A 10,389-nucleotide genomic window follows, 5' to 3' on the forward strand; every position below is an offset into this window, starting at 1 on the left:
GAAGAAATGATTAAGGACATTTTTATTTTTCAAATATCCTAAATTTGGATTAGTTTTGAAAAATCTACATTTATGAATAAAAAACTTTCCCATTAAAATGAAATTATTTATTAAAAATTCTGCACTGTAATTCTGAAGATAAATACCAAATTTATTATTGTCAGATTTAAATCGATTCCTTGACCTTGGAGCCAATCCCACATACTGCACCAGTAGTGTATCAGTAGGACACATTTTAGTCTGTATTTGTAACTTTTCTTCATTCTAATAAACACGTGTTTTAATGTTTCTTATCGCACATTAATCATGCATACAGTTCATAGCATTAAATCATATGTGCAATTATTTACTTGCAATTGTGTCTATATTTAATCAACTAATATATATATATACCATTTATTTAAACGGAACACTGGGCTCATTATTTTTGCTTGAAAGTCTAACTCGTAGGTGTCACTGCCCTGCAGATTAAAAAGATGTGAATCAAAACAGATCTGGAGGTGTTTTTGAAAGGCGGTTTTGATCACATCGCCACCTGTTGTAGAAACGTTCATAGTGCGTCACCTTATGACCTTTGAACCGCGCACGTTTCTATAGAAACTAACGCGAAGCAGGAAGAGGAAGTGCAGCTAACAACAAAGTTTACTGGTAAAAGTAAATTAAGTTTTAAACTTCGTTTACGTCCTGAAATCCTGCTGCACCAGACACTTAAACTACTGTTATTATAACAAACTAAGAAACAAGTAGTACGATGGGGACAACAGCCAGTAAATTACCGAAGGATCAGCTGTCAGAATATCAGGTAAACACGTCCTGGTACAGCTGTGTGTGTGTGTTTATGTGTTAACTAACTACTGTTATTATCTCTGGATATCATCACTGTTTATCTGTCTTTAATCCTAAACACTACCTCCTTATTTGGATCATGAACATTAGTAACGTTACTTGTTAAACTTGTTCGCCTAGCCAATATTCGGCACGTGCGATTATTCGGTACGTGCGATTATTCGGTACGTGTGAATATTCGGCACGTGTGATTAATCTTTAATCTTGTGTTTCAGGAACTCACATTTCTCACCAAGCAGGAGATTTTACTGTGAGTTCAACCCACAGCACCAACACATCACAGACACACTAATATTATTTAGCAGATCTCCCGTAAATCGTGTCACAATAACGCGAATAACGACCACGTTTCCCCTATGTGTGTTTAATAAACGTGTCCAGGGCCCATAAGAGGTACACCGAGCTCCTGGCCCGGGAGGACCGGCACCTGCCGAACCCCCGCGTCCCCATGAACAGAGTCCTGACTTTACCTGAGCTCAAGGTGCCTGAGCAAATCAATACATGTGATGTACATTAAAGATACACTACTCAAAAAAAGTTAATATTTGGTTTTTGGGTGAAATGTAAAACGTAAAAGGCGTCTAAGTAGAAGCATGCCATGGTGATTTTCTCATCTCAAACAATCAAAAGAATTTAGATTTATTTTCCGCATGGAAGTGCACTATATTGGAGGTACTCAAATGAGGGCCGTTCCCTAATGATGTGACCTTGGTGAGCTGGAGCAGTGTCGTCCATGAAGATGAAACTAGGCCTGTAGGCTTGTGTTGTTCATGTGGAGGTAAAATGACTGGGTTAATGATGTTACTCAGGTAGTATGGGCTTGTCACAAAGTGTAGGGCAGTTTTGTATTGACTAGACACCTCCCCACACAACCATTAACAGTCATGGCCTGGTGGTTAGGGAACTGGTCTTGTGACCGGAGGGTTGTGGGTTCGATCCCCAGACCTGAGGCCATGACTGAGGTGCCCCTGAGCAAGGCCCTTAACCCTCAATTGCTCACTTGTATAAAAAATGAGATAAAAATGTAAGTCGCTCTGGATAAGGGCGTCTGCCAAATGCCATAAATGTAAATGTAAATTAACACCACCACCAACATAGGATCACCTGGTGACAACAGTGGCTGTTGCATAGCGCGCTCCTTAATGTCTCCAACGTTGTTGGTAGACATAATTTCTGCTTAGCGTGAATCGACTTTCATTAGTAGGCACCACCGAAGCCCATCGGCCCATCATCCAGCGTAAATACTCCCTGGTCCATGTAAGACGATGACACTAGTACCTGGTGGTGTGGTCTGGTACCTTTGCAGATTGTCTAGCGCACAGACCACTCTGACATAAATGGTTTTGGATGTTCTGACATGACACTTGGGTGCCTCTCCTTCCCTTAAATGTGCCTAAAGTTCTGTAGCATTCATTATTCGCAGGGCTCTGCGAAGGATGTCCACTTCTGTGCCTTTCTGTGACTTTTCCAGTCTCTCTGTTGCAACCTGATGATGACACAGCAGGTGGCACAACAACCTGTTTGAAGCCTCACGATGGCGAGGTATTGTTGATCAACGGTTAGGTGTCATCTTGGTGTTGTGATGTCAAAATGTGAACAGCATGATGAGGAGGACTGTTTAAATGCCAATTCTAATAGCAGGAAATGTATTGGTCAATTCGTGCATCAAACACCGCTGAGCTCCTTGTTGGAGAACAGCAAGTTGGACATGTGCATTCAAATGTTTAGAGAAGGTCACATTAAATTCAACTGTAAAAGTTTGAGTGGATTTTAGGTTTGCCCTGAAATGTCACCCAAAATCAAATAACTTTTTGTGAGTAGTGCATGTTAGAGATGTTAATCCATAGACAGTACTTATCCTACACAATCTTTCTTGATTACCATAGACTATACAAGAATATTAAAAAACGTTTTTGTTCAAATGTACATTTATACCCAGTGTCTGAGAATTATAGTATCATTTTGAACCCTCAATTATTTGCTTTCAATCTAGTCTAATCCATTTGGGAAAAGGATATGCCAGGTTTTCTCAACCTGCGAGTTGAGAGATGGAAGCCTGACGTTTGAAGACTTTCTGGATCTTCTGAGTGCCTTTAGTGATTCAGCAACCCTTGAAATCAAATCTCACTATGCGTTTCGAATTTTTGGTAAGGCTTTATTCTATGGTTTTACTTAGAACCTAGTAAAAAAAATATATAGTAACAAGGATACATTTTTACTTGTATCTTAATTTGGAACATTTCACATGTATTTCAGTAAAATAAAGTGATATGTAATCGTAAAAACAGGTTCTAAGTTTATCCATATCAAAGGACAGAAGGGAAAAATACTTTAGTCTAGTCTAGTCTTTAGTCTAGAAAATACACTTTTCTAGAAAAAAAGACCAGATTACTCACATCTAAACCATTGAATGATGAGATTTTGCTAAATCAGTACTTCCCTTTTAAGCACCACAGAGTATAAAACCAAACAAACATGACTATTTCAATTCTCCCAGACTTTGACGACGATGGCACCCTTGATGGTGGAGACCTTGAGAGGCTGGTGAACTGTCTGACAGGGGACACAGAGGACACACGTCTCACACCTGAGGAAATGAGACAACTCATAAACAATGTGAATACACTGGACACGCAGGACACATTCTAGATTACATTTTTCAATGTTCTCCTTTTGCAGATGTAAAGTAACACAAAAGGTGTATTTTTACTGAATGTATTTCTTTTTATTTTCTAGATTCTTGAGGAATCAGACATTGATAAAGATGGAACAGTGAATCTATCTGAATTTCAGCACGTTATCTCCAGGTCACCAGATTTTGTCAGGTGAGAATTTTGCTGTATAAAATAATTTAACTGAATATTCCTTAGTGTCTAAAGTGACATTTGATAGCTAATGTATGCTATTTTTACAGTTCATTCAAGATTGTGCTGTGAATCTTCCCAAGTACTGAAGACATTTGGATGTCAAAACAGTACTGATTTAATGAGTTAATTTCTGTTGTATATTCGACATCAGTATTTCTGCTGCTTTTGAAAAAATATTAATAACAAAAAAAATAAGCATACTCTGAACATTTCTTTCTAATCTGTATTTTTGGAGATATATTTGTATATTTAATAAAAGCATGTTCTTGTCCCAAATTGTTTCTCATGTTGGACTGGTGGTATTTTGAGATGAAGGACTTAGCGATAAGGTGGTGTATGTCCATGTATAAGGTGGTGTATGTCCATGTCATAATGGAGAACACTCCCTAGGATTTACAGACACAAATGTATTCCACAGCCCACAGACAACATCTTCCACATTCATTCCTCCATTTGAGAAGTATTCCACGATTTTAGGTTCATCTGAGCTGCATTCTGAACCGTGTCCCAACTGGCCATACAGACCTTTTAAAGAGGGAAAATAGCCAAGCTTCAGAATGTGAATTATGATATTTTTTTTATATCTAAGAATCAAAATGTATTAATTAACCCACAAATTCAGATGTAAATATTTTACCCCATCCCCAGGTGTAGAGATCTCCAGTGCCTACAAATAAATAAATTTTTAAAAAAAATAATAAATAAAATCTGATTCATTATTTCATGACTACACAAAAATAATCTTACTCGTGATGACAGCTGTATGGCGGGATCCACAGCTGACTTTGCTGATTTCAGAAACTTCTGAAATATCCACCAGGGCAGGAAAAGCCTGAATTGAGATGAAGACGTTATTGTCTCCATCTTCGTTTTTGCTCATAGGTGCGTCTCTCCCTACAGGAGAAAATAATGTGAAGAACGGAAGGAAACAAAATAAAGTGCAAATATAAGTGTTGAGTCTGACTTACCAGGGCTTTCTCCTTTCTGACTTTCCTCCTTGACACCTTTTGATGGCAGCCCTACCTGACCAGTCTCATTCCAACCCCAGACGTACAGGTCCCCACCAGCTGTGCACATCAACACATCTCATTAAACGCTCTGAGCCATCACACAATGCAATGCACCTGGGCGGCCTCACATGGCTATATGAGCAATGTAGAAAGTGTTCATTAGTTCACATAATATTCATGTCTGTGAGCTACTATGTCAGAACATTATGGACTCAATAATTATTTCTAATAATAAGTAGAAAGAAGTGCAAGTGGAAAACAACTGGGCACTTGTTAAGATTAGAAGCAGATATACACAGACATGCCAAAAGTCTTGAGCTAGCAGTATATAAATAGTGAATTGGTGTTATCTCAAAGGACATCTTTGGAATGACCACGCCTGTAAAAACAGGTGTAATCTTGTGAGTGAGGCTGAACTCTGGCCAACGTGTTTTATGGCAAGGCGATGTAAATTATCAGAGTTCAACGGAGGCGTGATACTGGGTGGCTAACAGATGGGACATTGCATTTCTAAAGTTCTACATCACATGTTTATCATGATTTCAGTCAGTGGCTGCCCACAAGGGCTTGATGATTGTGACTGGTGGCGTCTGGCTGGAATTGGCCAAGAGAACAGACAAGTGACTTTTGCAGAAAAGCACAACCACATTCAATGCAGGAAGACCCACACTAGTTTCCTTGGGATATTGGTGTAGAAGTCGAGAGCTTCTGTTATCACCACAAACCTCAGCTAAGCTCGTGAGGTTGCTCACTGAACCCTAGTGGACTGGTACCAGCATGATATGATCACTTACAGTATCAGTTGCTTTGGGTTTATGGTAGGGATTGTGTGCTGCAGACCACAAGCAACTATGAACCCCAGCTTTCAACAAGTCATTGTACAGAATATTCCGGAAAGATAATCCACCGAGCCATCTGACCAAAATAGTCCACAATTGGTTTGAGAAGCATCAAGGAGAATAGTGTAACCAATAAACCACATTGCTAATATTTCACATGTGTGTGTATTAATTTTAGGGATTTAGGGCCTGTAATTTTAGCAGCTCAATTCAATTTACGACTTGTTCACCATATAATTTTGAAATGAACGGTTTATTTAAAAATTATTTAAAAAAATATTTAAAAGTAAGTACCACCCTAAGGCAAGAGTTTTGTCTTTACTTCCCATTTATCAAAAGGTGCCAGTAATTCCTGTATTCGCCGTACCTAGTACAATGTGAACAAAAGTACGGGCTGTGCAGAACACTGGGCATAAGCAGAATACATAGATTTTAAATGCTAAGGAAGGATTTATGTCCTCACCACTGATGCAAGCAGAGTGCCAACCTCCTGCAGCAACACATTTCATGGGAACGCCCCACAGAGCCTCTACGGCTGTAGGCTCGTCCTCTGGAACCAGACTGCCGTGACCCAGCTGACCGTGGCTGTCAAATCAATACAGCAAAAACATTAGGTAAGGAACACAGTAATCACTGGTACCGAGTCATTCTTTCAAAGGCTTGTGCTATTGAAAATAACAGATTTGAAAACTTGTGCTTCTCACCTGCCTGATCCCCAGGTGTAGACTGTCCCGGAAGCCGTTAGTAGGACGGCATGCTCAGTGCCCAGAGCCAGGCTCACAGCACACAGCTGGGGACAGAGCGGCCGAAAAAATGGAGGTTTGGCTGCTATGTAGCCCTCTGGGACCAGTGGAAATGATACAGTGGGCCCTTTAACAAAATGAAGTGCGTCACAATTAGCTATGATACCTAAAAACTGGGAAAACATTACATACAACATCCCCATTGTAGTTATCAATGTAGGTGCATTACTAGTACTAGGGTTAGAACAGCCCAGCTCCCCAGTCCAAGCTAGGACTGGTCCTGTTTGCTTCAAGCTCCAGCAGTGGACTCTGTCATGGAAGCGGAGGGCCAGGTGTGTCTCACTAATGACAGCGTCCTCACAGCCTGTACTTCCTGGGACGTGTCCTGAACACCCTTCATCTGGGACGTGTCCTGGACGTCCTTCATCTGGGACGTGTCCTGGACGTCCTTCATCTGGGACGTGTCCTGGACGTCCTTCATCTGGGACGTGTCCTGGACGTCCTTCATCTGGGACGTGTCCTGGACGTCCTTCATCTGGGACGTGTCCTGGACGCCCTTCATCTGGGACGTGTCCTGGACGTCCTTCATCTGGGACGTGTCCTGGACGCCCTTCATCTGGGACGTGTCCTGGACGCCCTTCATCTGAGACGTGTCCTGGACGCCCTTCATCTGGGACGTGTCCTGGACGCCTTTCATCTGAGACGTGTCCTGGACGCCCTTCATCTGGGACGTGTCCTGAACGTCCTTCATCTGGGACGTGTCCTGAACGTCCTTCATCTGGGACGTGTCCTGAACATCCTTCACCACTTACTGAAACCACACCTGACACACAAACGTCACCTGCAATAAGAAAAAAGTGAATTAAAATGAACCAACGTAAATTGAATTAAAAAGAAAAATAAAATGATTCGTGAACCAGTTCATTATTAGAGGGGAAACACCAATAATTGTACCGTTTATATGGATGTTTGCTCTCCGGCTCCAACTCGCAACAACTTTGATATTTTGGGCTGACGTTTCTGTACCGCCACAACTGCACAAACCTCCCAGCCGGACTGGTGTGAAGACTTTACCGTCGCCCCTTTTATTAAACTCACCCTTTGGTTGGACACGAATTTGTCCAAACCAATTAAACCCAAAACCGAACCAATTCATTGACTACCAGTCATGTTTATCGATCAGGGCAGCGTCGTTGATATTAAGACCAACAGTACGAAGTCAGCAGCACTAGAGCCTCATAAAATAAAAGTCACGTGTGCAATTAAAACTCCAGTGTTCTCCAGTGACAAACCGCTTAGTGCACTACGTGTGTACATTTTGATAGAAATTAAAATAAAATATTTCGATTAACTAGCTATTCAATCCATTTTTATATAAATGATTTTAACCACTTAAACAATACAAATATTTATGTCTGCTTCACACTTCCGTTTCCGCTTAGCAACGAGCCGGAAGCAAGAAAGCACACGGAAGTATCTTCACAGAAATATGGTTAAGTGTTTGTTCTTCCCATTTATTGTTAACAGATATTTATTAACTTTACGATGTTAGCAGGGAGTATTTATGTTTGGATGTGTTGTTATTTATAAGATTAATGTCCAAGAATGTGCTAGACCTAGCTAGTTAGTTAGCTATTCAGCTATCTGTCCCATCTTCCACTAGTGAACCTAGCTGTGCTGTGTGTTTGTGTTTACACACTGATTTATTTAACATCTGTTAAACACATCTGATTGAACATCTGATAACTTTGATTTATTTAACATTCTCCTCCAGGCTGAAGTCGAAGAGACACTGAAAAGGATCCAGGCACACAAAGGTGTAATTGGGACCATAGTGGTCAATGCTGAAGGTGGATATCTCACCACGTTAACACTCATGATTTTGTCAAATAGTCTTATTTGAGCAAAAACAGCGGTGCTGTTTGTCGTAAATTAAATAAAATACATCATATGCATGACTATATAACAAGGTTCTTCTGAGCGTTTGTCACCAGGAATCAACTTACTTTATTGATTTGAGACTTATAAATATTACATTGCTGTTACACTGACTATGATGAGTCTTCCATGTCATTATAAACCAACGTGTGGATCTTTAATGTTGTCCTGTGGCCATCATCCTTCAGGGATTCCCATCAGAACGACCCTGGACAGTTCCACCACTGTGCAGTACGCTGGACTTCTTCACCAGCTCACTATGAAAGCCAGGAGCACAGTGAGGGACATGGATCCTCACAACGACCTGACGTTCCTACGCATCAGATCCAAGAAGCATGAGATCATGGTGGCACCAGACAAAGAATACCTACTGATTGTAATTCAGAACCCAAGTGAATAGTATTCCAGAAAGTTTCATCCATGCACATTTCATGTATATGATGAATGTCTTGTATCTATTAATATTATTATTATTATTCCTAAAACACTTCTTTGTAAACATATTGCCTCACATATTATTTGACATGCAGTCTGTCTGTGGAATTTCATTTTACTTAAATGCTTGTTTAAACATGCCTATGTGATTTCTTCCTTTTGTGCTTCAAATTTAAAATGTAAAAATAAAATAAAATATCTTGAGACAAAAAGTTGTACTTCACATGTTTATGCCAAGGCAGGTAGCTTACTACCTCCTTAGAGCTGAGTTTACTTAGTGTTTAATACACAAGAATTAGCTGCTTTTTGGCCTGTTGATGGTTAACGTTTACACTAGATGGTGCTATTGCTCCCTGCATCGTTTTGAGAAATTCAGCCGAGCTTCGGCTATTGGCAATTTTACTTTTGTATCTCTTTTATTTGTCCTCTTGTTTGTTTATTCACGATGGAGCTCAATTAAAATATAAAACTAGCCATAATTTTAATTATTGGGTTCCTCTCATTGCATATGGTCTCCTGCAGGATGATACTCCAATTTACCCAGCGTGTGTGAACTTTATCCTCCTTACCATTCCTAAAGCTTCTGTACTACATCATTTATATTACACATTATCCATAGGCCTGGATTCCAGAGTTGTATATTCTATTGTTTGATATTCATAGATATAATCATTTATCATTGTTGTGGTCTAGCTCGGAAGCCGTGTGCACTGTTTTATGTCATTGTACCTTCCTCAGTGATAGATGCTGTCCTGCTAAAAGGGTTTAATGCACTCCAGAAGTGTATGTATGTATTTCTGCTTTATTAATGAGGGAGTCTATAGCAGAGATCCAACTCCAGTATTTCTTCTGAAAGACTCTGCACAGGCAAGTTCATGGACCGATGGCAGATTAATAAATTAAATGGCTGCTATAATTTGATCGGTGTAGCGTACACTCAATATCAGAGTTCATATGCAGCAGCTGTGCTGTGTGGTGTTGGAGAGCACTCTGGTGACACACGTTTGGCCAGGGCAAACGTCACCTGAAACCTGGCCCTGCTCGGCCCCCAGCCCGTGGTTGAGGCGTGCGCTTAGCTTGGTCTCCCCACAGCCAGAGCTTCGCTTCAACGCTCCCCACAGTCACCTCTGTTTTGTGCTGAGTGTATCGTTTGATATTATACTGCCAGTTCTGAATAAAGTGCAAGACTGCTTCAAACGCTGCTTCTCTTGTGTCACTCAGGAGAGACGCATAACTGGGTTGGCAGTGGTGAACAGTGTTGTCAGTTATTCCAGACTATATGCAACTCATCCAAAAATCATTGTCACTAAGCATATTTAGCGGATAGTTGTTTGTTGTTTAAAATGGAAAAAAATGGAACCATAGAACAATTGGTCTATGGAGATCAAACTAGGACAGATGTTGATAACTTCTTCTCCCTTTTGCATTTGTGTGTGTGTGTGTGTGCCCAAGTGTATGTGGAGGGTCATCAGACTTCCACAAGTGTATGTAGAGGGTCATCAGACTTCCACAAGTGTATGTAGAGGGTCATCAGACTTCCACAAGTGTATGTGGATCAGCCATCAGACATTGTGTTACTATGTGTACTGGAGACTGGAGACCTTGAGTGGTTGTATGACTCACTCTTACGTCCTTAACCAGGTCTGGCCAGCCCTGATCACCACTCATACACGCCCAGTGTGATCTGTGTTGCTATACGAGGGTTTAAGTG

General features: G+C 40.6%; 3 protein-coding genes across 8 annotated transcripts; 2 read left to right on the forward strand and 1 right to left on the reverse strand.

Moving 5' to 3' along the window:
- The first annotated feature begins 510 nt into the window (after positions 1-510).
- On the forward strand, positions 511-3,872 carry cib1 (calcium and integrin binding 1 (calmyrin)). Its single transcript, XM_077007650.1, has 7 exons — positions 511-802; positions 1,062-1,096; positions 1,228-1,327; positions 2,840-2,993; positions 3,344-3,462; positions 3,583-3,671; positions 3,761-3,872. Exons 1-7 carry the CDS (start codon positions 752-754, stop codon positions 3,780-3,782), a joined length of 570 nt encoding a protein of 189 aa, XP_076863765.1. The 5' UTR covers positions 511-751; the 3' UTR covers positions 3,783-3,872.
- On the reverse strand, positions 3,344-7,562 carry rccd1 (RCC1 domain containing 1). 6 transcript variants are annotated; one of them, XM_077007647.1, is made up of 9 exons: positions 7,260-7,560; positions 6,535-7,146; positions 6,267-6,432; positions 6,026-6,147; positions 4,682-4,780; positions 4,461-4,607; positions 4,351-4,380; positions 4,111-4,238; positions 3,344-3,433 (listed from the first exon to the last, which is right to left on the reverse strand). In XM_077007647.1, exons 1-9 carry the CDS (start codon positions 7,459-7,461, stop codon positions 3,428-3,430), a joined length of 1,512 nt encoding a protein of 503 aa, XP_076863762.1. In that variant the 5' UTR covers positions 7,462-7,560; the 3' UTR covers positions 3,344-3,427. The 6 variants fall into 6 exon arrangements, 5 of the variants coding, with proteins under 5 accessions (XP_076863762.1, XP_076863763.1, XP_076863761.1 ...); XM_077007648.1 differs by having other exon boundaries at positions 3,344-4,238; positions 6,667-7,146; positions 7,260-7,562; XM_077007646.1 differs by having other exon boundaries at positions 3,344-4,238; positions 6,541-7,146.
- Positions 7,563-7,701: 139 nt separating this feature from the next.
- LOC143515379 (dynein light chain roadblock-type 2) lies at positions 7,702-8,889 on the forward strand. The gene is made up of 3 exons (XM_077007652.1): positions 7,702-7,797; positions 8,080-8,155; positions 8,432-8,889. The coding sequence occupies exons 1-3, from the start codon at positions 7,717-7,719 to the stop codon at positions 8,641-8,643; spliced, it is 369 nt and encodes a 122-aa protein (XP_076863767.1). The 5' UTR covers positions 7,702-7,716; the 3' UTR covers positions 8,644-8,889.
- The last annotated feature ends 1,500 nt before the right edge of the window (positions 8,890-10,389 follow it).

This window comes from Brachyhypopomus gauderio, chromosome 5 (genome assembly GCF_052324685.1).
Source record: "Brachyhypopomus gauderio isolate BG-103 chromosome 5, BGAUD_0.2, whole genome shotgun sequence".
Classification (NCBI taxonomy): domain Eukaryota; kingdom Metazoa; phylum Chordata; class Actinopteri; order Gymnotiformes; family Hypopomidae; genus Brachyhypopomus; species Brachyhypopomus gauderio.